Source organism: Squalius cephalus (assembly GCF_949319135.1).
Source record: "Squalius cephalus genome assembly, chromosome: 1".
In the NCBI taxonomy this organism is placed as follows: Eukaryota; Metazoa; Chordata; class Actinopteri; order Cypriniformes; family Leuciscidae; genus Squalius; species Squalius cephalus.
In genome coordinates, this window is record NC_137122.1 from 38,546,311 (window position 1) to 38,574,015 (window position 27,705).

The window sequence follows — 27,705 nt, forward strand, 5'->3', positions numbered from 1 at the left end:
GATGATTAAATGTAGATGCATGAGCAAAATATTTTTTTAAACACCTTTCTCACAAGTTAATGATTATTTTGGACAAATATTTATAAGAAATATGTACAGAAACATGCATTCTAGAGCTAATCTGAAGAGCAAAACCTCACATTTACCAAATCGGACAGCACAAAAACAGCAACTTCCAGTATAGAATATGCCATTTTTGCACGATAAAAGATGGGTATCTGTTGGATTTTTGTATTAAATGAATTAGAAATGTCCCCTGATATAAAAGTGATCATTGATTGAAGTGAAAAGTTCATGATTTTTAAAAAAAAAAGATAATAGAGTCCATGGACATGAGATGTACCCCTAAATATAGAATGACCCATCTAACTGTAGATTTTTCTCACTGTTAAAAACTTCACACCTTGAGAGAGACAGATCATGTTCTCTGGGAAATGCAGTTAACCAACTTCATGTGCCCAAAACCTGTAGGCTACATATTGTCTTACATGAACAATTTCTCAGCATGTAAACTTAACTTTCCTCTTCTGCTGTTATGTGTCCCCTTTCCACTCTGTGTTTTGTTGAAGTATGCCATAAATAAAATCATCTTCCAGTAATATCTTGTGGGCTACTTCACTGCTCTAATTAAAATAGTTTGCAATATCCTGACACCTTGTGGTGAAGTTGGCATTGGCACTTTTCAACTTAAATTCATGTTTTTTGTTGTGTTTTTTTTAAAGTTCATGTTATTCAGTGAAATAGAGAACAGTTCATGTGTGTGTGTGAATATACATATAATAAATCCACATAAATATAAATCCACAAAGCATAAAGTCTTTGTCGTATATTTCATGTAGCCTAGCCTATGTTTATTGTCAATGACGGCTGCATTAAGACTCTTTCTTTTTGTATCCCAGGAGTTAAAAAATGTATTTTAACCCAACATTTCTCTATGTCATTTTTTAAAGCAATAAATCTAGCCTAGCCTACTGCGAAAATTACGCGAAGAAATAATTAAGCAAATCAGTACCAATCTGCCCTGTGATCAGATAGAAATGCTAAAATACCGACATGGACAGCAAATAATACGCTTTAAAGTTTAAACCGTTTAAACATAGGCGGTAAAGAAAGACCACACGAATGAATAAACTGATTAATCAACGTTGTAAGTATACGTCATGACGTTTAATCAAGACGGCGGATGGAGATTGTGTTGTGTTGGCAGTTTGCTGTAGTTCCTGCTCTGCTCCATGACTTCTGAGCATTGAGATGATAATGGGCTACACAACGCGGCTAACGTGAGCAGTTCGTTGCTAAACGACTCTTATTCAACTCTATATATTTCGCTTGAAAGCTCATATGAAGCGCAAAGTGAAGTTTCCAGAAAAGAGTGGTAAAATATTTATAGAGGAAAAAAATACGGTTTACTTTCCTCCATTTTAAATTACAGTTACCGTTTCTGCTATAGAAAGTTGTTTTGTTTTTGTTTTTTGTTTTTTTGCTTTCAAGCAGACAAAATCTGTTAGTAGGATGGGAACTATTTCTTTAGGAAATCTCTTTTGGCGGAAGGATATAATCCTTCAGTGCGAGACACGAACAGGTGTATGACGCAAAACAGTCGGTCTGTCCACCATCACAAAACCCGAGTTACAATTACACATCCCATACTTGCACCATATCCGCAAAATATATGCTTAATAGTACAACGAAGTACATCTCTTCAGAAAGGTGATTCAGCATGACGTAAGGTAAGAAGACAGATAACATTAGTTGTTTCGCTAGCTCGGTGGCTAATCGTAGCGGCAAGTGCATTGATTAACGTTACTGATGCTTGGATGGCTTCTGCCAGCCAGCGACCAGTTAGTGTCTCGGAGCTAAAGCGGGCTATCATACATTTTTAGTGTACTGTTTACGTGTTATTTATATGTATTTTCTCAGTAACGGTATCGACTATGAAAGCGGCACACAGATTTGAATGTCCTCTCAGAAGTAACGATAGTTTGCACGTATTGAGAGTATCGAACATGATTGAGGAGCAGTATGTTCATATTTGGAGGACTTGGTTGCTATAAATATGCCCTGTATATGTAATAATACTGAATACAAAATAAGATTATATTAAGGAACGCACATCAACGTTTCCTCTTGTTCTAAGGTGTTCAGCTCGTGAAGTTTGCTTGTCTGACAGCAGCAGTGTTTTGACAGTGCGCAACTTAGTTTAAGCGCACTCTTGTACGATAGCAGATGATTGTCTTCTAATGTCGCTGAGGAGATTAATTTCCTGTGTTTTATTGGGCTCGGTTTCCCCGAACCCTTATTAGTACAGCAGGTCCGTTATTCTGAATGATTCATTGTGAACTGCACCCGTGCGCTAGTTCGTGAACTCGTTTCAAGTGCCATATGGTAAAATGACTCGTCCTGCCATTGATTATTCCTTTTTTAAAGGTCTCCATAGCATGTAAATGAAGAATGCGGTCATGCTGGTCACATCATTTCTTCTCTGGGACACAAAATATGATCCTAGACGCTCAGAATATTTTGTACTGACAGCTTTAGTCACCATTCACTTTCACTGCACATTTTTCCATAAAGTGAAAGGTGACTGAGACTCTTATTCTGCCTTGCATCTCTTTTTGTCTTCCACAAAAGAAAGTCATACAGGTGATGACTAATCTACTTTTGATAAACTATTCCTGCATTAAATTATTTTTCTTTCATTATATTAGAATAATAATTAGTTTAATATTTTTTAAAATAGTTAAACTATTAATAAAATAGTTTAATATTTCTCCTTTTTTTAAATTTGTTTCTCTTCCACAGTGCTTCATAGGATTGTAGTTCTTTACCTCACTGAAGCTGTTAAAGGTGCAGTAAGCAATTTATGGTAAATGCTGTTAATATTTAAAATCGGCAATACAAAAAAGCCCCTACCCAAAAAGATATCACCCCTAGCTTGATGCCTCCACCCCCATGTTCACTAGCTTGTGCAACACAGGCAATGACAATGGGGAAATCTGCTGTGCCTGCCGCTCGAGGGTATGATGCCATCAATAAGTGAACGCAATTTATGTTACTATGATAATTCAGGTTTAATGTCTAATTGTAATTTAAAGGGGTCAAGTGTTTGAAGTTGGAGTGTTTCCTGAGGTGCACTTATAATAATATGATTTTTAAATCAAAAAATTGACTTTAGAAATAAATGGTTTTACCCTGATTTTAGTCCTCTGATTTGAAGGGATGTGTCTGCTGTGAGACTTCAGTGTTAACGCCCACTTCTGTGATTGGCTAACATTCATAATGGATCTCATCATTGCAACACGATTTCTGCACTAGAATGCTTTCACCATAAATAACAATGCAAACACGATTTAAAAACAGTAAGAGCTTCATTGTGCAGTGTAACAGTGTCATTGATAATGGGAGTTTTGGCAAGTGTCCAGATAAACTGTGTGATTGACATCTTAGGTGACTGTAAAGGAAGCATTCTTTGATTGCATTCAATTTAATCACAATTTAAATAAGATTATTTTCATGGTACTAAGAGAAACAATATGAAGTTGATCATTTCGTCACTGGTTTGATTTACTGATGCATAAACCGTAGCCTATTGAACGATTTCAAGACAAAGAAAATCTGTCGGAACTTGAATAATCACACATCAGAAATCACTGATCACAGATCAGGCATTAGAATAAACATGATTACTTACATGTTTACAAAGACTAGTAAGATTACTTACAAAGACTCTGTGACTTAGGCCTTGTTTACACTGCAGGTCTTGATGCCCAATTCTGATTTGTTGCCTATATTTGTTTGACCGTCCGTTTACACGTTCTTTCAATTGTGACCCATATTCGATTCATGTGTTTAAACTTGCCATACTATCTGAAACATCGCGCATGCTTAAAAGGGTTAAATTATCTTGCACAGATGGACGAACGCGAAATATGATTGATGCTAGCTCTGCGATATATGTGAAGTTCGCCAAACATCACCATGATTATGAGGCTGAGGAGGACGAAAAGTGCCACCATTGCAGCCTGCGCATATGCTTCAGTTATTGTGTGCGAGAGAGATCTCAGGACTGGTGGGAACATAATGTGGCGAGCTTTAACGAGAAGCAGTGGGTCTGAAATTTTAGGTTGAGCAAGCCAACCTTTGATATGTTGTGTCAACGTTTGTCCACATTCCTCTCCTACTACGACACAACGTTTCGACAGGCCATCCTTCCCTTTGCAGACGCGCATCGGGGTTGCTCTCATCATTAAACCGCAGAGACGTTGCCTAATGCCTCAGAAAAGCCGATCAGCCTGTTTACATGACAGTCGCATTGGCACATATCCGATTTATATCTGATTTATTTCCACATATGAATGAGGCCTGAAACCGATCTCGAAATATCTGAATGCATGTGTTTTTTTCCAGTTTACACCGTCATAGAACACATCCGATCTGTGTCACATATGAGCAAAAAATCAGAATTGGGTTACATTTCACTGACAGTGTAAACGAGGCCTTAGACATAGCCTAGGTGTTGATCATCTTCTGCAAAGGCGGTCTTTCACTGCACTATTACGTCATAATTCGACACTTTTCAGATCCTGTCGTTTTCTGTCCTTGATCTCAATAAAAGCTTTTGGATAGTTTTGAGTTTTGAAACGTACAGGATATTTTTTGTAGTAAAAAGTCCTCTTAACTGTCAAAAGAGCAAGCAAAATTTGAATTCTCAGTTCATGACCCCTTTAACCCTACTCCTTCCATCCCAAAAAAACAAACACCCCAATAATAGCCTCTTAAAATGTAATCTTAACATGTTTATTAGGCCACCAAGAGTATGTCATTTCTGTGTACAAGTGGTTTCAGTTGTTCCTATATTTTAGAACTAAAGTTATTGATGAATCATGATTTGTTTGTAAAAATGTTCGTACGCAGATTTCACGTACAAATTTGCGCGTAAGCATGCTTGGTGAATGAGACCCATTGTTTGGTCAGTGCTAACAAAGATTTTGTCAGCTTGAAGTTTTGGAACCTTCTTTAAAACCGACACTCCCTTGACATACGTATAGTGTAGCTGTAAGGTTTGGCTCTGTTTGTCTACTGTGGTTCACGCCCTCCTTAAGCACAGGGTAGGTTAGGATATCCTGCCAGAGATCACCAGCTTGTGACACCCAGGAGCTGAGATGTCTGATGGCCTCTGAGTGTGTCCAGCTGTGTTGGAAAAAAGTACCCCAGTAATAGCCTCAATGGGAAAGATCCCCTGTCTCGCAACAGCCCCACCTCCATCTTTCCTTCCTCCAGCTTCTTCTAGTCACAACATGCCGTGAGTCATGTAACACACTGACTGCCCCCGTCCCTCCCTCTGTTCTCCCCTTCTTGCTGACGTCAGAGAGCTGCCACGTGCCTCATGGCATGAATGGTCCTTCGGTTGGCAGGCGTCTCTCACAATCACGGTCTCGCACACACCAGTGTTATTTTTGTGTCATTGGGAGTAGTTTTTATTAATATTCATTTTTCAATTTTCATTTTTATATAATGTTTTAGTAAATTTGCTGTTTTTATATATATTTTTTAAGTTTTTATTATGTTAGTACATCAAGTTACCTTTATTACAAAAATGTTGCCTCATCAACTAGCTAATATACCCGTTATTCCTCAGTCACACCAGCAGTTTGGTCATTTTAAATTCACCCCAAAATCACAGTTACCCTGGTGTCGGTGTAATGACAACGGTACAATGATCTATCTACCTAACTTGACATGATCCAATCTACTTTCATTAGCAGCTTGCAGCCCACACTCTATTTTCTTGAGAGTCCTGGAATTTGTAACCTACTGTTATAGGAAATTGTAAGGTTTCTTAGTCTTCTGAGAGTAGGGTTGGGTATCGTTTCAATTTTAATGATTTCGATTCTGCTTATTGATTCCAATTCTTATCGATTCCTAATTTCGATTCCAATAAGGTAAAAAAAGCCTTAGATATCATTTACATTTAGTCTTATTGCAAAACATTTAATTGTAGCTGAATATCATGAACAAAAATCAACAGGCTAAAGAACATTTACGCAAGGAACTTTTGCCTGTGGTTTAAAAATAGCATTGAAAAACTAGCCTAACTAATATAAATTTCAAGCATTATTAAAGACAAGTAAACACTCAGTATTAAAAAAATGAGCAAACGCAACAAATAGATACAACTGTACAAAGATACGATTGAAATAAACTGTGTTTTAAGATTTCCAGGTACAGAAACTGTATTCAAATGTAAAAATAACATTGCACTTTATAAATAAAATATACATTACAAATATAGGCCTAGTTACAAATATTATTTATTTATTATTTGTTTGATTAGTGTTATAGAGACGGCAGCTGCTGTCACTTTAAGAGTTGCCTAATATAGTTACTCAAGCCTGCAGCACTGAAAACAGCGTGCGAGTCGTCTTGGGCTTGAATGGTTTAAAATCACTTTTTCTGTGAGCGCACTTTGGATGTGTGTGCAGCACAAAAAACAGCGCGCGAGTCGTCTCGCGCTCAAAGTCATAGTGAAACGCTCACAAAGGAATCGAAATTTAAATCCGATTCCTGACCTCAAGTATAGACCTTATGCGCCAGAGAAACAAGGGCGCCGCCATCTTTGGAAAATTGTCTTTTAACTTCCGTTTTGCGGTCGCTCTGTATATTTATATGGCATTTCTGTCCAGGAGTAATTAGCTTTTTAAGTGGATTTACTTAATGTAAAGTTAACGAAAGTTATCATGAGGACTGTAATGTTTAAAGCAGATGACTAAACAAATGTAAATCGACCGGGAAGATTTTAAAACGAGCCGTTCATTAATAAACACGCAAAACGCTGTGAAAATACAGACCGGAAGTCAAAAGACAATGAGCGCAGCGCTGAAAAGGGGCGGAGCTACATAAGGTCTATTCGGTTCCAGAATTAGAATCGATTTTCGATTCCTGACCCTATCTAGGAGCACTGACGGACTCTCACACACTGATCACTTCGGCTGCTTTCCTTTGTTTTTTTGGTTGCTGTGGGGGCTGTTGCCATAGGGATGACACTGACGATGTGGTTCACAGCGTGATGTGGAGTGTGTCATTGTTTGTAAGTGTTTGTTTATGATGGAGACTCCTACAGAGAGCCAGCAGTGATGTCTTGACTGTCCTCTGAGGCTCAGGCACACTGGTCTATTATTGTACATGAATCTGATCTCATTTGGGTTTGTAAATGGATAAAAAGCTATATTTTAACTTTGAGAACTACAATTATAAATGGTTTTCATTCAATGTTTTCTTTACAAAATTCTTCACTAATTTTATTTACAAACAGAAAATTCATAACAAGCTGCACATTATACAGATATAGGCTAATGTAACTCCATTACATTGGAGTACACTGCAAAACTTGATTTTTAAGAAATAAGAAATGATTTGAAGACATTCTTATTGATGATTTCAAAACTTTCACAAGGGTTTTTTTTTTTTTTTGCAGTTTGCTTCACAAAACAGGGTTCTAGGATTTACAAAACCCTATATATGTTAGCCATTTAGATAATGTTATCTTTGTGACGATGTAGAACATTGGTTCTCAACCAGGGGACTTGAGTCCCTATTTTACCCTATTTTACACCAAAATAGGGTAAAAAAAAATACAATAAAATTTCAGCCGAAAACCATCCTAGTTGAGTCTCTCTCTCTCTCTCTCTCTCTCTCTCTCTCTCTCTCTCTCTCTCTCTATATCCTTTAGTGAAATGGAGCTTCCATGAGGTTGCATTATGCATATCCAGATAACATCTAAGTTTTCCATTGCTCTCTTTCTTACACACACACACACACGTAGGCTGAGCAGGAAGATAAGCTCTGGTGCATTTATAGAGCAGTCCTTCACTCTCTGGTTTTTATTCAACAAGGAAGTGATTTATTTTAAACAAATGAGGAAATTGAATGGTGCATCTGCATACCAGCTAAAAAGCCTCTGGCTGGTACAGCAGCCATAAACCATCACATTTCTTAAAACACTGACTCGGAGACCAAAAGGTCTGAGAATTATAGGTGAGAATCCTGGCATTCAGTTTTGCTATCGTTTCTTTTTATGTGGGTGAGCCGATATTCTCATATCCCCTCTCTCTCACGCATTTCCTTAAAGCTGCAGTCCTTAACTTTTCGGTTAATAAACAAACTGCATGCATCTTGCAAAAGAACATTGTAGCCGGAGCTACTTCTCTCTGTTTATGTCTATGACGAGTCACGCAGGTACTGGGCTACTCCGCAGCAGTACGACCCAAACCAGTCTAAAATAGTCAGAATATAAACACTTATTATGGGTGGACCGTAGTGATTCAGGATAAGACAAAAACATGGTTTGGAAAATGGATTCATGATGTACTCGCTTATTTTATCATTTTTGTCCCTGAGTTCAATATGCGCAAACCCCTTTTTTCCTGAGCATGGAATTGGCCAAGCCTTTGCGTCCCTGGAACAAACTTCTCATCTATTACAATCATCTATAATAAATGTTAGATGGCATCATAAAGCCTGTTTTATTCACAGATGATTGCTTTTAAAATGTATTGTTTGGGGTTTAAACCATTTTTGCCCAAATAGAAGAAAAAATATCAGGTACAGTATCTTTAACGGGTTTGTTATGAGTTTAGAGAAGAAACAATGCCGTGGAAAATTGACCTACTAATCTGACTTCTTCACCACGGACAATTTGAACAGCCTCCAGTTGTCAATATAATATAATATAATATAATACAATGCTACAGTACCTTGGGTAATTCTCATCCCGAATACATACAATACTTCAAGGTAATTCCCCTTCTGAAGGATGGTGATGCTGTGAATGATTGAAAGAAGTGATTGATTCAATGACTCGCTCTTAAATGGGCTACGTACCTTGTTTAATTACAGGATAAATCAGTGTTGAACAACTCTTGAATGAATGATTCAGTGACAAATCAATTTTTTTAACAGTCACTTGTCGCCACCAGGTGGCGTAATGATTTAGTTATAAAAATCATTATCTGAAGTGCAAATTTACTTTCAAAAGGTGATTTGCTCTATTTTGATCACTTACGTAGAGACATCAGTGTTTATATCGGAAATATAAACTTTTATCACAGTTCTTCTGTGATAATATGAATATTTGTAACACAGAAATAACAATACCCAGACATCCCTCCTCTTCCGAATTTGATAGCGGCTCCCTGACGCCCGCAAATTACATACAATATCCCGGAAATCGAGAGAGCCTGATATTAAGATGTGCCATCTCCCGGAAATAAGTCTTTGCAGGGTGGGATCATGGGATGTCTGCTGTGTGGTTGACTGTTTTAAAAAATAAGTTTTTTGTGAAGCTGCTTCATAACTTTACATGACAACTGCTCTCTCTGGCTCAGCAACAACGCCAACACAGAACTCCTTGCACAAATTAGCAATTGCATAAATAAACAACTGAACAAAGATGCGATTTAAAAAATCATTTTAGGTTCAGAAACTGTAATCAAATGTAAAATAACACTGCACTTTATAAATAAAATATACATTACAAATATAGTTACAAAAGTTATTCAGTCGTCAACAACAGCGACAGTCGTTTGTTGCGTGATTTGTTAGAGATGGGAGCAGGAATCTTAGGCTGCTGTCCCTTTAGGTGCTGCACAGATCCAATAGGCCTATACTGTTGTTCTTTGTCAACTGTTTTCGTTCACTTAAGACATAACCGACTGTGTTTACACTATTTTGACATTTTTTGTGTGTATTTGTCCGTTCAAGTGCAAAAAGACGCGGAAGAGATCTCTGTTTAGTATCGCACACTATTACCAGACACGACTCCCAAGTTGCTCTTTGCAGGAATAAAAGTTGGAGCTCACTGGTTACAACAACCTAGAGAGATTCCCTGAACAGAAAGATACATGTACATCTATATCTTACAGTTGAGAAAAAAATCAATGTTACTCAAGTCTTCTTCACTGTGATTGGTTTGTAATTATCTAAGTTAAATATATGACTGTTAGTTCTACTTTGTTAAGCACTTTTTGGGTAACTCTACAGGGTCTTTGACCTGAGCATCCTTAGTCTGCATTTTCTGCACATTGACCACTTCTGAGGCCATTACATAAACCATTTCCATCACACTAGGTTGTACACCCGGTTGATGTCAGTGTTACGGGGAGAGAGAAGTCTTGTAAGGTATTGTGTTGTCTATGGGCTTCTCACTGGCATGATTAATTTATCTGAACATGCTGTGCTGCTGAAGATTTAGCCTGCTGTCCCGTGTGTCTGCGTTGATTTGGAGAAGTGGAGCATAAAGGAGGACACAATATAGGCTACCTGCAGCTCAAGTTTAGCTTTAAAAAAGCTTTCAGACACTTCACTTCCTCATAGCATACTTATTTTTTTCCTTATTGAATTGCACTAAAGTGATGTTATATGATACTCTGCTTTGTTGGCTCCTTTAAGCACATATTTTGAGGTGATTATTTCCACAGGCTGTGAATTGCATTGATCACTTGAGGAATGACGCTCTCTATGTGTGTTAATGGCTTTACTTTGTCTTGTGGGAAAGGTTTTTCACATTTGGTATGTGTTGGTCTTCCTTATCTAGGGCCTGTGAACCTCAACTTGACCTACTCTCATTGGACTCTTCTCTTTAGACACTAAGAAAACACCATGTCAAGTAAGCTACTGCATGAATGCACACATTTTTAATTGTGAGCATGGTTGTATTTGTGTTTTGTCAAACACAGTAAATCTCCTCATAAAGTTTTCTGTTTAGCAGGTAGTTACACTCCAGCCCCAGGGGGGCCTTTTGCGGCCCTCACACCCAGCATGTGGCCCCAGGACATCCTGGCAAAGTACTGTCAGGTAGTTTACTTGCATTTCTTTCTTTTTATTCTTAGAGGGCATGTTTTATCATATTGCATTGATACTTAAGTGCCAGATAAATGGTGTTTTGTTATTGTAACATCTTCATTGTCATAGGAGATGGTTCATTTCTCACAGACATTGTTCTGATTATTGCAGAAAGACCCCAGTATGGAAGCAGAACTGCATTATGATGAGTTTGGGTTCCGGATTGATAGTGAAGGTTGGTGTGGGAATATCAGCACTAATAAAAAAATGAAATAGGGCTCAACCTTAAAGGGATACTCCACTTTTTTTGGAAATAGGCTCATTTTACAATAGGGCTGCAACAAACGATTATTTTGATAATCGATTAATCTAACGATTATTAGAACGATTAATCGACTATTCGTTGATTATTTCGCCGACTAATCAGTACGTTTGGAACGATTATTCAGCCTTTTCAATTAGTTAAAACACTGAGTTATACATATTCTAACTATAATATAAAAAAAGAAAATCACTTCAGCTTTTGAAATGGTTGTTTTAATGAACTTTGAGCAACTAAACAGGTCATTCTCTTTAAGTTTTCAGATTTCTGTCCAACTCAAATCACACACAAATGCTCTCTAAGCATTGGTTAAATATTCTGTTCTCTTTCAATAGAAAAAAATTATCAGCTGCATTACAGACACACTTAAACTGCAAACAATTATTATAAGAATTTTTTTTTTTTAATTGATATGACAATTGAGTTGAGCTGACAGAGACATTCTCATTCACCTTTTAATTTACAGTATAAAAAATTAACTGACATGATATTCTTCATAACATCTCCTTTTGTAAGTCTTCATGAATATGTAACAAAATACAGGCAAGGGATAATACTGTAATAACGTTACCTAATGCTAATAGAGCTAACGTTACAATAATAAAAACAGCCCTGACTCCTAAGCTCGATCAAGCTTTATTCTATGCAAAAATAAATCATCACATTACTGTAATTGTATTATTATTGTTAATATTATTGCTATTATTAGTAGTATTGCATTCTCTAAAAAGAGATTTACTGCTAGTTATTAGTCTCGTGCCGGGTTTTTCCTCTTTAACTTAAGTGTTTTAACATGCATGTTGTGCTCCCGTGAAAAGCAAGTTCCGCCTTGCATGTATTGCATACGACAGCATTCTTGGTTTGCAGTTTTGTGAAACTTTACACTCCTTGCTAGTACGGATTCGTTTGCACTCCGTCATAATTCGCGCTGTGTTTTCTTCTACCGCAATAGCATTTGTAACGGCTGCATTACACTCTAGCGCTACAGCGCCGTAGCGGTCAAATCGCGATATTGCAGACCCTTACATTAGGTCACGTGGGATCAAACGACTACTCGACAACAAAGATATTTGTCGACAATTTTTTATTGTCGACGTTGTCGACAATGTCGACTAATCGTTTCAGCCCTATTTTACAACTCCCCCAGAGTTAAACAGTTGAGTTTTACCGTTTTCGAATCCATTCAGCCGATCTCCGGGTCTGGGGGTCCCACTTTTAGTATAGCTTGGCATAATGAATTGAACTGGACAAGACCATTAGCATCTCTCTCAAAAAAATGAACAAAGAGTTTCGATATTTTTCCTATTTAAAACTTGACTCTTCTGTAGTTACATCGTGTACTAAGACCGACGGAAAATGAAAAGTTGCGATTTTCTAGGCTGATATGTCTAAGAACTATACTCTCATTCCTGCGTAATAATCAAGAAACTTTGCTGCCCTACCATGGGTGAAGCAGGCGTAATGATATGACGCAGCGCATGCCGCCTGATAATAGGCTACTGAGCTGGGGACTATTATCAGGTGCTGCGTCATATCATTACGCCTGCTGGACTCATGGTAGGGCAGCAAAGTTTCTTGATTATTACGCAGGAATGAGAGTATAGTTCTTAGACATATCAGCCTAGAAAATCGCAACTTTTCATTTTCCGTCGGTCTTAGTACACGATGTAACTACAGAAGAGTCAAGTTTTAAATAGGAAAAATATCGAAACTCTTTGTTCATTTTTTTGAGAGAGATGCTAATGGTCTTGTCCGGTTCAATTCATTATGCTAAGCTATGCTAAAAGTGGGACCCCCAGACCCGGAGATCGGCTGAATGGATTCGAAAACGGTAAAACTCAACTGTTTAACTCTGGGGGAGTTGTAAAATGAGCCTATTTCCAAAAAAAGTGGAGTATCCCTTTAACACTTGTCTAGGACAACCACAGAAAAACAGCTAAATCTGTACTTTTATATTGTATTATGTTTATTCACTAAGTTTGCATAATCTTAATGCTACCGTATATATACATTATATCACCAATCAAAAGTTTGGGGTCAGTAAGTGTTTTTTCTTTTTTCTATTTAAGAAATGATTACTTTTACTCAGCAGTGATGCATGATGTTGATCAAAAGTGACATTTATAATGTTACAAAAGATTTATATTTCAAATAAACACTGAACTTTTGAACTTTCTTTTCATCAAAGATTCCTATAAAATATTTATCATAATCTTCTCAAAAATATTAAGCAGCACAACTGTTTTCAACCTTGATCATAATAAGAAATGTTTTTTGAGCATCAAATCGTCATATTAGAATGACTTCTGAAGGATCATGTGACCGTGAAGACTGGAGTAATGATGCTGGAAATTCAGCTTTGTCATCACAGGAATACATCACATTTTTAAATATTCAAATAGAAAACAGTTCTTCTAAATTGTGTTAATATTTCACAATATTAGTTTTTTACTGTATTTTTATTTTATAGATGCTTTGGTGAGCATAAGAGACTTCTTTCAAAGACATTTTAAAATCTTACCAGCCCCAAACTTTTGAATGGTCAAGTATATAATATGTATTAAATAACACTGTATAATTATTGCCAATAATTTAATATGTTAAAGCTTTGTTGTAGAAGTGTTTTTGGGATGGGTGACTTGGAAAAGTAAGTGATCAGATTTAAAAAGATGAGTAAAAAGGAAAAGCTTAATGTCAAATCCTCTTAAAGATCATGTCTCATCTGGTACTGTCTTCTTTGACGAGTTTGAAAGTGGGTTTTTGTGTGTGTTTCAGACGGTGTTGAGACACGAAAATGGCTGCGTGGTGAGGGAGCTCCTCAGAGAGAAGACCCTCAGCAAAGACTTCGCTGGCAAGCCCATCTGGAGTTCACCCACAATAACACTGTAGGAGACCTGACATGGGACAAGATCTCCCCCACACTGGCCCGCTCAGACCGCCTTCGGTCCCTCGTGCTGGGGGGCATACCGCACAGCATGAGACCACAGGTCAGCACTGAGAGCCTTTGTTCATCGACCTCTGAATGTGCTTCTGTGTGTGTTTGAACCTCACAACGTATTTAAAGCTGTCTTTGTATTGTTACACAACATCAGGCGGCTAATCTGCTGATGTAATGTTCCCATGGCAACCATGTTCATGCTTGAGGGATTCTTAATCTCACTGAAATAGGACATGATGTCTTGGTAATATCTTGTTTATGCTGTATTGCTATTTTTAGAGATTCCCATGAGAACAGCGGTGCGTCTCAAATCTGTGATCTTCCCGCCGCATCTCTGCTGGATCTTTGTGTGTTTATCGGTCTCGTACTCCATTGTCTCTTTTATGCATTTCTTTAGTTGTGGATGCGTTTATCAGGGGCCCTGCAGAAAAAGCGAACATCAGAAATTTCCTACAGGGAAATCGTCAAAAACAGCTCTAATGATGACACTACAGCAGCCAAGCAGGTACATGTCATCTCTGCCATAGATCTGAGATTTATTTGAAGTGGAGATGTCTATTTCAAATAAATGTTGTTCTTTTGAACTTTATATTTATCAAAGAATCCCCCAAAAAATGTATCACAGTTTCAACAAAAATATTAAGCGGCACATCTGTTTTCTAAGATGATCATAGTAAGAAATGTTTCTTGAGCACCAAATCAGCATATTAGAATTATTTCTGAAGGATCACGTGACACTGAAAATTCAGCTTTGTCATCACAGGAATAAAGTAAAAAAAAAAAAAAAGAATAAATATATATATTCTTTTACTTTTTTTATATATATATATATATTACTCTTTTTACTGATTTTTGATCAAATAAATGCAGCATTGATGAGAATGAGAGACTTTAGAAACAAAAAATCATACACACCCCAAACTTTTGAATGGTAGTCTATGTCATTTACATTTCAAGTCAAGTCACCTTTATTTTTATAGCGCTTTACACAATACAGATTGTTTCAAAGCAGCTTTACAGTGAAAACAGGAAAATGAATCATTCATGAAGTTATGTAGAAATCTTATTGGAAAAACATGTTCTGTGTTTTCTTCCAGCTTGATGAGTAATGAAACATGCCTATTCAAAAAGTATACGTAAAAGATAAGTCTTGAAATATGTGCTTAAAAACATAACTACTTTTAATTTGACCTGTCTGCCACAAGTGGTTTGTGGTTTGTTTCAGCTAACATCAATATGCATTTTATTCATGATTAGTTTGATTAATTAATTTATTGCCATCTTCCAATATTTCCTATATTAAGGTTCTCTCTCTGTCTCTGCTGCAGATAGAAAAGGATCTTTTGCGGACCATGCCCACTAATGCATGCTTCAACACTTTGTCGAGTGTGGGGGTGCCCAAGCTCAGGCGGGTCCTGAGAGGGCTTGCGTGGCTGTATCCCGACATCGGCTACTGTCAGGGCACAGGCATGGTGAGGAGCAACCTTAACACAGAGTCTTTGTCTCTCTGCCATCTAACGTTTGGGTCATCGGGTGTCAGACTCTGTGGCATTTGTGTTTGTCTTTGATGCAGGTGGTGTCCTGCCTTCTGTTGTTTCTGGAGGAGGAAGATGCTCTGTGGATGATGTGTGCTCTGATAGAGGACATACTGCCTCCCTCATACTTCTCTTCCACTCTGTTGGGTGTTCAAACTGACCAGCGTGTGCTCAGACAGCTCATAGTGCAGTATCTGCCTCGCCTGGATCAGCTGCTACAGGAGCATGACATTGGTGAGACACACACAGCCTCACATTTACAGGGTCTTTTTAAACATCTTTAATTCAGTTTGATCAAATTTAAGGTTATAACCCCCTGGTTTCACAGACAAGGCTTCAGCCAAGTCCCAGACTAAAAATCATGTTTGAGCTGTTTTTAACTGAAAGCAACATGCACTGAAATATAGCAGTGCCAAGTTTTGTCTCAAGATGCACACCAGTTATGTTTTTTTCTAAGGCATGTTTATAAAAACTATTTAAATGCTCTAATTGAACTAAGGCCTAGGCCTGGCTTAATCTAAGCCCTATTAGTGAAACCAGGCCAACAATTAATATATATGTAAATTGGTATAACAAAAGTGTTAATTATTATTTTAAAGGTGTAGTGAGTGTTGTCTGAGAAATACAGTTCATATTTGAAATCAACACCCAATCAAACACACCCGTCCTTTCACACAATGCAACACAGGCAACCACAAACAGCAACAGCATCAGACAGCTGTGATTCAATAACAGCAACAACAACAGCATATCTTGGTTTTGTGAAACAGCAGAAACAAAACAACCTCTGCGTCTGTTTTCAGGCCTTCCCGCTCCTTAACGTCTCTCCAGTGCAAGAAAGCTTTTCCAATATTAATGCGGGACCTAGTTCTTGCCTGATCGTAACCATTCTCTCCAGTTATTCCTCTGACCATTTTCTCTTTGGTAATATCTCAGCCATCTTTCTTTCTACAGTCATTCTACAAATTTCCCTTCTCTCTTTTCCCCTATCATGAGTGTTGATGCTGATCGGCTACAAGTCCGTTGATGTGTTCAGTGGATCGGTCCGATCCACTTTGTTTTTTCAACTATTTACACAGCCTGGACTATGTACAAATACTTTTTTTTTCAGCACACACCCAGAGCAGACATCTAGCAAATATTCACAATTTTTTATTTGGGTGTTGATTTCATTTTTCAACAGCGTTTCTCAGAAATCATTTACTGCACATTTAAGAGGTCTTGGAATTGCGATACAGCCATTGATTATTAAACTTCAAAAGGCGATTATTTAAATGTAATTAATGTGAGAGCTGCAAAGTCAAAACGCAGCACGCTCTACAGGCTCTCGGTTTCAGCGATTTGCAATCAATGAATACTGTGCATTTATCCCAAGTGACTGCCTATGATTTACTGTTGATGAATAATGGGTAATGTTTACTTTGTTTTTATCTTGTAGATGTTTGTACAAGTGCATATTTATCAGCCTCCTTATCACTTTTTGAATGAGCAGCATAGACATTTTAAAATAAGAGTCCCAGTGTATTTTGGGCTTGTCTATAATTAAAAGTACCACGTTATGCATAAAACCTTTTTTTTCTTATGGATATTAGTTGTAGTCCAATTACAGATAAGCTGTATTAAGCATTTAATTCAACATAAACTCTTGTGGCCATCACAGGAATGAAAGTCTAAGAACATAACACATTCAGTTTATACATTTTTATGAGCATCGGCACTATAATCTATTTATTACCTTTCTTTACGCACATTATCATATCAGCAAAATCCAATATCAGTCATCCTATAATTTTTATGTATTGATTTTTTTAATACTGTATATTAAATAAAACTAGTCTTAAGTATTTTAAACTTGCAGTTACCCTGTTTTGAAATTGAATGTACAACTGCTTGTTTAATTAAGTAAAATAATCTGAGATGCATGATAACATTTTATGGATTTGTTCTGTAGGGACATATGGTATTAATTGTATTTGTCTTAAAAAGCCTAAAATTTACTTTTGCAAAAATTATTTAATAAATGTTGCTGTTTTTTTTTTTATCAATTTTGCAGAGTTCCAAAGATGTATTCCTCCTAAACATATGCTGAATAAAAAAAAACTTTTATCGTTTGTTTTCCCTCTCAGAACTGTCTTTAATCACTCTACACTGGTTCCTCACTGCATTTGCCAGTGTGGTGGACATACGCATCCTGCTGCGAATCTGGGACCTGCTCTTCTACGAGAGCTCAGTGGTGCTTTTCCAGGTTACACTGGGCATGCTGAAGATCAAGGTAGCACATGTCTTTGGGTGTTTTGCTTTATTGTATGAAAAAAAAAACTAAAACACATTCTATTTACTAAGCCTTCATATGTTAAACAGGGCAATCATGAGTGTTTATGACACACAGTCAATAATAATAATCGTTTCTTCCTGTGTTTTAAAGGAGGAAGAGCTGGTATCGTCTGAGAACTCGGCATCCATCTTCAACACTCTGTCAGATCTGCCCAGTCAACTAGAGGATGGGGCCGCAGTGCTGGGAGAGGCTGTGCGTCTGGCAGGATCTCTGTCTCAGGATAACCTAGATACACTCAGACACAAGCATTTGGCCTACATCCTGGCAGAGCAGGCCCAGCTCAACTCCAACAACTCCCATTCTCTCCACACCAACCTCAACAAGGTGAGATCACAAACCTTTAACCATCATCTGTGATGCACACATTTTAACACACCCCAATAACAATATACAAAATGTGATCAAAGGCTCGCTCATAATTGTCATCATTGTGCAGGTGGTCCGCAGACAAAGCCTGCACAGGAAATCCACCCTGAGCTCACTGCTCTGGGGCGAGGACGAGGTGGAGGCGCTAAAGGCCAAAAACATTAAACAGACAGAGCTGGTGGCAGCGCTGAGAGAAGCCATCAGTCGCACAGCAGAACACTTTCACTGCCTGGACCCCCGCAACTGCAGCACTGTAAGAGCCACTCAATCAAATGATTCACATTTATAAATCTGCCAGGAAGAAGTCAATTAGAAACAGAACATTTGCACTGAAACAGCCACACTGTGACTCATGTATCATTGCACTGAGCCGACCGGATGACTCACTGAGTTGTTTTGTTGAATTGCTAGGCCTATGCAACAAGAAATTAGCAGCACACTTGCATTCCCTGTAAACAGACCACTGTGAGTCATGGAGAGTCTCGAGTTATTAATCAATTATAATAATTTAGTCAGATAACAAGCCAGATATTTCATTTGATAATACGGAATTCCTCTTTCTGTCCATCTTACTTGTAGCCATTAATAATTTATTAATATGATTATATCACTGTTTATTAATAATTATACTAATGATAACAATTGTAATAATGATATTTACAGTATTGTAATAATTAAAATTATTATATTTATCATTATTAGCAATATATTTTTTATTTGAGCCCATAAAATGTTTGTTTTTGTTAACGTTTGTTTTGTACATTCCTTGTGTGTGTCTCTTTCTCTGTAGGATTTAACTCCAGACTATTCTATGGAAAGTCATCAAAGGGATCACGAGAACTTCCTGGTCGTGTCTCGGAATCGTCGGAGACGAGCCAAAGCCTTACTGGACTTTGAACGGCACGACGATGATGAACTGGGTTTTCGGAAGAATGACATCATTACAGTGAGAAACTGCTGTTTCTGTCATCTAAACATTTTAACTGATGCTTCACCTTTCATCCTTTTTAACTGTGTATTTCTGTGTTTATTCTTAGATCATCTCACAGAAAGACGAGCACTGCTGGGTGGGAGAGCTGAACGGCCTAAGAGGTGAGCTGAGATGGCCTTACAATAAGCTTACGCCCCTTTTTACCAATGTTATACAAGTCTCAGATGTCCCCAGTATGTGTCTGTGAAATTTCAGCTCAAAGTACCCCACATATAATTTATAATACCATGTTGTAAATGCCTATTTTGTTAGTGGAAGGAATAATATGCTGTTTTCATGCCTGTATCTTTAAATGAAAATGAGCTGTTGCTCCCCTCTGTGCTTTCCAGAAGAGGGCGGAGCCTGTATAGCTCGTGCCTCGGATACTCTGCCAAAAACGAAAACATCTGTTTGGTTTTGATTATAATCTCTATCGCGGTCACGCTTACGTGACATTGCAGTTCTTCATCATCATGAAAGCTTATTATCTGCATGCGTTTTAAAGCCATATCAGTCTAAACATCTGATATATGGTTTTCTGAGCTCGTAGAAAGTACACTACTCATAGAAAGCTGGCTGTCAGATGGAGCGTCCCATGACTATTGAACTAAGTTCTCTTTCATGTGATACTGTGCTTAAACTGTGTTTTTGACATAACCTTGCATGTAATTTGACAAAGTTCACATAAACACTGTCGTTTATGTCTGTTAACGTGAACAGCAAGTAAAGAAATCGCATGTGTATATTAGATCTGTGTATTAAATTGAAAGCAGCATAATATACAGTACCTACTGCTATATATGCTGTTAATATAAAAAAAAAAAAAAAAGGAAATTTTAGAATACATATCTTACTTGAACGCTGCTGTTAAATGCTCTGGCGAGGAGATAAACATGGCGGACTGTGTGCAGTTCACTCAGTGTGTGGGGTCTATGCTAATAGGGTAGAGTCCGTCAGCAGTCGTGGGCGGGGCCTAAGCATATGTGACGTCACATTGCACAGAAACTGCAAACGACTTGTTCTGAGACACTGCTTATTATTTATGGGGATTTTTACCATTATAGGGTAGTTGTGTGCACACACTGCCGACACACACATTTGTTCAAACACCATGTAAAAGTGAATTTTGCATAATAGGTTCCCTTTAAATCTGATTTTCTGATATGATCCCAACTACACTTAGAAGTCAATAGCTGCGTCCGAAATCACATACTTCCCCACTATATAGTAGAAGAAAAACAGTATGTGACAAAAGCAGTATGTCCAAATTCACAGTACTGATAAAAGAGTAGGCAAAAAAGTACCTGGATGACCTTCTACTTCCAGCGAGATTCTGGTGTGCATATGATACTATATAGAACTTTTTAGCAGCCCTGAAGTAATTACTCAAATTCAAAATAAGTACCTACTCAAGAGAGTATTTCCCACAACCATTTTGTCTTTTTAGGCTGGTTTCCTGCTAAATTTGTGGAAGTCTTGGATGAACGAAGTAAAGAGGTGATTATAAATAATGTCTTTGCTTCAGATACTTGGTTAAGAGGTTTATTTTCTCATGCACATCTGTGTTGTTGTTCAGTACTCCCTGGCAGGAGATGACACCGTAACTGAGGCTGTCAATGACTTGGTCAGAGGCTCGTTGTGTCCTGCTCTCAAGGCTATCTTTCAGCACGGCCTGAAGAAGCCCTCCATACTTGGGGGACCCTGTCACCCATGGCTCTTCATTGAGGAGGTACATGAAATGTTGTCTTAAGCCGTGGTCTCACTAGTCTTTGAGCATGCAAAATTTCCTTGGACACTGCAACGGTCTTGATTTAAAGTCACGCTCTGCAGTCTTTTTTATAAACAATAATTCAACATAAAACAAATAGTAATACACTCAAGATGTAAAAAATATACAATCTCATTGACTTAACTGCAAAAATATCTCACGCCGTGACGTATCTATCTTCAACTGGTCACATGTCTTCACGTGATGAATTCAGAGGTCAGAGTTCACCAAACACCAAATGTTGGTGAAAGGCATTCACCAACATGAGCTTGTGTTTGTGGTCTGATGCATTCGCATGCATATGAATGGAAGTCAATGCAACGAAAAGTGTAGTGTGACCGCCCTGTTACTCTCTCCTTTTTTTATAGTGCTTTTGTAACAGGTTGTGCTACCTATATAAATATACAATATAGATGCGTATATGCCAGTAGTGAGTGAAAGAGTGTGTGTGTGTGTGTGTGTGTGTGTGTGTGTGTGTGTGTGTTGATCACAGGCAGCCAGCAGAGAAGTGGAGAGAGATTTCAACTCTGTCTACTCCAGACTGGTGCTATGCAAGACCTACAGGTGAGACATGTAATAACATAAGATCTAACCTTTTTAAATCCTCATAAAAGTGCTTTGTTGATGTGATAGCCGGTTGGATCCTTGTCTTTTTAGGTTAGATGAAGATGGGAAGGTGCTCACACCTGAAGAGCTACTGTACAGGGTGAGTTTTACAATAGAAATCTTGTCAGTGATCAGCAGTTGAGTACTGTTTATTTGCGTGTGCATTGAGCGCTCTCTGCCTGTCATCTTAGGCAGTGCAGTCTGTCAACATGAGCCACGACACTGCACATGTTCAGATGGACGTCAAGTTCCGCTCGCTCATCTGTGTGGGCTTAAAGTAAGTCTCCCTGCTGTTTTAGTATCTCTTTAATTTTCTTTTCTTTTCCCATAATGCAAGCGTGCAGCATAGACTCTCTATACTCATCTGTGTGTGTGTGTGTGTGTGTGTGTGTGTGTGTGTGTGTCAGTGAGCAGGTGCTGCACCTGTGGCTGGAGGTTTTGTGTTCCAGTATGAGTGCCGTGGAGAAATGGTACCATCCCTGGTCTTTCCTGCGCAGTCCTGGCTGGGTTCAGATAAAGTGTGAACTCAGGTAAGACTGAGCCTCTGTTGATGGGCTGAAATTTTGTTACAAACCAATCAAACAAAGAGGAAAATTTAAATTAGAAATTTAAAAATGTGTTAATGTAGTTTTTATTTAATTCTCAAGACTAGTTATAGAAATAACATTTTATTTCTCTTGTTACTCTACATTTTTATTTAGGCTCTAAATTATTTTAATTAAACATTACATTTTCTCATAAACCATAGTAATCATTTGTTTAATTTTTTTCAAATCTTTCACAAATTGGTCTGAATGATTCATTGCCGAATGATCTGTAATCATAACTGGAAGGGTCATAGAGATTCATTGGTCAAGAAGTGTTTAAAGCTTTTCTGTGTATTAGAAGTGACTGCCATAACTGTTATTTTGAGTGTATTACTGACATGAGTTTGTATGTGCTGCTTTCAGAGTTCTCTCAAAGTTTGCCTTCAGTCTCTCCCAAGACTGTGAGCTGCCTACCAAAAAAGAGGTGCGAGATCAACACTTCATCACTCACATTCACTCAACGTCTCACATGCACTCCCACATGCACAAAGACACTAGGGGTGTGAAACGTCACTGGTCTCACGATTCAATCTGATTACGATTATCATGCCAACGGTTCAATTTGATTCGATATCATGATGCGTTGCAATATATTACTGCACATAGCTACATTTTCGTCAATGAATACAATCAGTAAGATATATGAACTCCCTTTTTAAAAGTACACTTCCTGTAGTCAAACAAAACTTAAAGGGATAGTTCACCCAAAAATGAAAATTCTGTCATCATTTACTCCCCTTCATGTTGTTTCAAACCTGTACGAGTTTCTTTCTTCTGTTGAACACAAAGGAAGATATTTTGAAGAATGTCAGTAACCAAACAGTTGTGGGGAGGCATTGACTTCTATAGTATGGAAAAAAAATACTATGGAAGTCAATTGTGTCCCACAACTGTTTGGTTACAAACATTCATCAAAATATCATCTTTTATGTTCCACATAACAAAGAAATTCATACAGATTTGAAACAACTCGAGTTGGGTGAGTAAATGATGACAAAATTTTCATTTTTGGGTGAACTATCCCTTAAAGTCTGAACACAGCAGACGACAGCAGCATTTATAACTAATAAACACTAGTAAATATTAAAAGCACATGAAACTGTCAAGTTGTGTACTTAAGTTAACACACGCACACACCATCGCACACATAGGCTACTTGCACTCATGCACATGCTCACACAGCGTTTTTGTGTTGATTTTTGTTTGATTTTTTATTTTTATTTTTTATTACTCGCGTTTGTGTTTTACCTCCCTCCACCATTTTACACTAGCGCTGCAAGTGCATATGCAACCAGTGACGTCAGAGAAATGTCAGTAGGCTATAACGGTTATAATCGATTATGGTCTATTACTTCATCGATGAATCGTCCACATCGCGATGCATCTTAGTAACGATTCATTTCAACACCCCTTAAAGACACCACGGGTAACGTGTTTGCGTGTTTGTCTGCCATTCCAGAAGACTCCCGTTCTCAAATCAGAAGTGGTGGATGTCTTGGTCCAACATCACCTCTTTAGTTGGGACCTCTAGGTAATGCTGGCAACTAGTTACTAGCCTGCTGCTTGATAACTAGCTGCCAGAGCAAGAAGTGGTGGTGGTGGTAGTAGTAGTAGCTTAGTAGCTGTAGCGCTTGGTGTGTCCTGCACTGCTGTTTACATAGTGGCTCCAGATCATGTGAACTAAACCTCTAAAAAATTTGTGTTGAATGCTAATTAAGCTCTAAAGCAAATATTACTCTCCACTACATTTCATTTCAGACACACCCCTGTATCCCAGTGTGCTTGTAAAGATAAAGCCTGCTCACACCAAGTCACATGCAGCTAAACAGCCAACATTTAGCACCCGAATTATTCACAATTAATCTAATGCTGGTTCATTTAATCGTTTCATCAGTTTTTGCCAGTGCTCCATCTAAATGAAAGGGAAATTAAAGAATTGTTCTTTAGTCTCTCACCAAGGCTGCATTTATTTGATCAAAAATAGTCAAATTATGAAACTATTACAAATAAAATAACTGTTTTCTATTTTAGTCTATTTTAAAATGTCATTTATTCCTGTGATGACAAAGCAGTATTTTCAGCATCATTATTCCAGTCTTCAGTGTCACATGATCCTTCAGAAATCAGTCTAACATGATTTGATGCTCGAGAAACATTTCTGATTATAATCAGTTGAAAATGTGATTAAAAAATTGAGACAGTGATAATTTTTTTTTCATGGTTCTTTGATGAATAAAAAGTTCAAAAGAACAGCATTTATTTGAAATATAAATATTTTCTTACATGATAAATGTCTTTACTGTCACGTTTGATCAATTTAATATCCTTGCTGAAAAATAGTATTAATTTCTTTTTTTTTTAATTGTACTGATCCCAAAAATTTTAACGGTACTAGTGTATAATATCATATTATAACATGATAAATGCAAACTCATTGGATATTTATTTATTTTTGCATCTGAACAATTGAAAAATGCATTTAAAAAATATGACTGTGTGCATGTAATCAAAACTTCATGCAGACATTCAACTTTGTGTGAACAGGCTTTAGGGGGGGATTGTCTGGGTGTTCTGACCGAATTCAGTGTCGGAATTGACAGGTGTTGCACAAGATGATATTGTGATTATTAAGTACATGCTCGTGAAAATCCTCTCTTCAGTCTAGATGTAGGCTTGATGCTAATGGTTGTCTGTCTTCGCTGTTGTCTGTAAGTAGCAGTGACGGGCATTACCTGGAGTTCAGAATTCACTTAAAAGCTTGTTAGCTCGTAGAGGAATTTCCGCTCTGTCCTTTAGCTGAGTTGTTGTTAGTGCACTGTGGTTCTCATGTCACCAGTGACCTCCTTGACTTAAGCACTCAAGCTCTGATAGATTGCCATGTTTAATTACAGCAAGATAGTCGTGAAAATCAGCGGGAATGCTGAGCGCAGCCATTTGTTTTTAATTAATTCAGCCATTTAAGACAACAGAGAGCTGTTTTATCAGTGCAGTGCAATTGTGAAGACACATACAATAGAATGTATGTGTCCACCAAACGGCTCACTTTACCCCACTCTTTTTCCAGGAGAAGGAGCAGAGCCCTTTGAAGGAGGGAGTTCAGGACATGTTGGTGAAACATCACCTCTTCAGCTGGGACATCGATGGCTAAAAAAAAAAAATCACACACATCCCGTGAGCTGCAAACATAGGCCAAATCACTCTCCATCTGCAGAAAAACAGGGGTCACATGTGAAATTCATGTTCATTTCATGTACAGCTTTATGTCACATGGCTGAAATGGTGAGTGTTTGTGAGTCTTGACACAATAGTTTCACTTTTTGTGACTCATTTAAGAGTCTGTCTGTACAAAGGAGGAGTCCTTTGCCAAGAGTTCACATAGAATCAAACTACAGAAAGGGCCAGTGTGGTCTGTGCACTTCCTCTCCTCCGAAGCAAAATAAATATTGCACCATTTGGGGCACAATTATGGTGGTTATGACTCATAAATGAATCTTGGCTCCTGAAGGATTGTTTTGAAGAGCTAAATCAGTGTCTGAATGATCACGTTTCACATTTGTGTATATTGGTAATGTAAAATCTGAAATTAAACCACATTTAGCCAAACACATTTTCATAATTACGCTTCGCAATGTCAAATGATCTTCAGAGGATTGTCAAATCAAGAACGATGGTTTCCAAAATAACTTTGGTTACCACCACACATCTGTAAAATCAAATTACATCTACAGCAAACTAATGATGGCAGGTGATTGAGACTTTATTGTAGTCAGACACAGTCTCTCTCTCTCTCTCTCTCTCTCTCTCTCTCTCTCTCTCTCTCTCTCTCATTAAGACACTTGATTGAATCGGCCTCTATCAGGCCATGTGTGGCAATGAATCAAACCATGTAAAGTATGAAGAGAAAGTGGTATTTAGCTTTTTTGATATGTAGAGTTGGTGAAGTCCAGTGCTGCATTAGTCTAGATCGAGTCAGAATGGACCACTCTGATCCTGTCAGGATGACAGAAGAGCCTACAGCAGCACAATTACATGATACAGTAAGTTAAAGGAAAAGGGTCCATTTTGTAGTTCCTGTAATTGGTAAAAAAAAAAAAAGTTAGTTTTGAACCAAAAACTAGTCTCTGTATTGGTTGAGCATGACCAGTTCGCAGGGCTGTAGATCATATCCACGATAACCGATAATGTGTACGTAAATAAAAATCTATATCTGTAAGAATTCTTGTCTTTTATTTGTGCAGCATCTACTTGCTTTAATAGTTTTCAATCATTTATTTTGTCTTGAAAAGATGCAGGGCAGGGACTTGGTTCAATCCATTGAATGTTTGATTGGATGGAGGCAGATCTGAACATGAGCTTGCAGGTGATTGTAAAAAGGGACGAGGTTTAAGCGGATTAAATGATTGGAGAAGTTCCGCACACATCACCCGAAGATCGAGTTATGAATAAAAGTTACTAGGTTAAGCTTTTAAAATAAAAGTAATGCATTTAGAAAATAGAGTAATGCTGACTAAAAAAAGTTTTATTTAAAGTTCAGCTAAATGTTTCATTGTCTCAAAATGAATTGAGTTAAATTCAAATGTTTTAAGTTAAAATGCTACACATCAATAAATGATACATAAGAGGGGTCCCTGGACTAGATAAACTCAGAGTAGCAAAGAATCACACCCTGCTTAAATTGTCAACATCAGTTTATTGGTTGTGGAAAGCTTCACAACATGTAAACGTAGAGAATGGTCCAGGTGTCATATTGCCTCAAGGGTGTGAATACTAAAGCTCAGTAAACAGTATAGCAATCTGAAAGAATATACAGCAAGTGTTCAGGAGGCCTGTCAATCACAGCTGGAAAAAAAAAACAGGTTAATTAATAAAACATCATTTTTTCTTTTTTCTTATCCAAGAACAACTGGCACTGTTTTGTAAAGTTTCCCCATGAGGAACTATTACACAAATCTTTGAAACTTAAGATCTACATTCTGTTCTTCATCCCTTACTCTGCATATATTTCACTGGGTAACCTAAAAAATATCTTATTTGACAATTTTAATATGCTCCCAGTCTGTGAGGCCTGATAACACTAGGGTGACCAAGGATTTGAGAAACTGTGAATAGAGGTAATAATTAGCAATGTTATTAGATTTTGAAGTATGTTTAAATGCCAATTTGCATTTCACACTCAACTAGCTGCCAAAAAACTTTGCAAGTCACAGTGTCTTAAAGCCGCCAGTGAATTCAGATCAAAACACTTATCAAAAGCATCTCTTATCGTTATGGTCCACAATAATGCTAATTCAAATTAAATGTGGTTTTGTGACGAGGCTTGTTAATAGTCCCATTAAAAGAGTTTGCTACATAATGAAGAGTTAGTTTCCAATGGGATTATTTTTAAAATGGGATAGAAATAAGTCATTGAGCAAGTAAATGATGTCATGTTCAGCAAGA

General features: G+C 37.6%; 1 protein-coding gene across 5 annotated transcripts; it reads left to right on the forward strand.

Annotated features, from left to right (window-relative positions):
• Positions 1-1,162: 1,162 nt before the first annotated feature.
• sgsm3 (small G protein signaling modulator 3) lies at positions 1,163-26,505 on the forward strand. Of its 5 annotated transcripts, none has more exons than XM_079868595.1 (22): positions 1,176-1,730; positions 10,592-10,663; positions 10,766-10,851; positions 11,011-11,074; positions 13,937-14,148; positions 14,497-14,604; positions 15,428-15,571; positions 15,673-15,868; positions 17,761-17,906; positions 18,060-18,293; positions 18,406-18,588; positions 19,126-19,281; positions 19,373-19,427; positions 20,753-20,802; positions 20,882-21,034; positions 21,567-21,637; positions 21,731-21,779; positions 21,871-21,956; positions 22,087-22,209; positions 22,630-22,690; positions 23,726-23,797; positions 25,331-26,477. In XM_079868595.1, exons 2-21 carry the CDS (start codon positions 10,657-10,659, stop codon positions 23,795-23,797), a joined length of 2,256 nt encoding a protein of 751 aa, XP_079724721.1. In that variant the 5' UTR covers positions 1,176-1,730; positions 10,592-10,656; the 3' UTR covers positions 25,331-26,477. The 5 variants fall into 5 exon arrangements, with proteins under 5 accessions (XP_079724719.1, XP_079724721.1, XP_079724718.1 ...); XM_079868594.1 differs by having other exon boundaries at positions 1,570-1,730; positions 10,763-10,851; XM_079868593.1 differs by lacking the exon at positions 23,726-23,797 and having other exon boundaries at positions 1,163-1,280; positions 25,331-26,505.
• Positions 26,506-27,705: the final 1,200 nt, after the last annotated feature.

Coding starts and splice junctions, on each gene's coding strand:
- sgsm3 (XM_079868591.1), top strand. Junction 11,075..13,936: donor GTTCCGGATTGATAGTGAAG/GTTGGTGTGGGA, acceptor TGTGTGTTTCAG/ACGGTGTTGAGACACGAAAA. Junction 21,035..21,566: donor CATGGCTCTTCATTGAGGAG/GTACATGAAATG, acceptor TGTTGATCACAG/GCAGCCAGCAGAGAAGTGGA.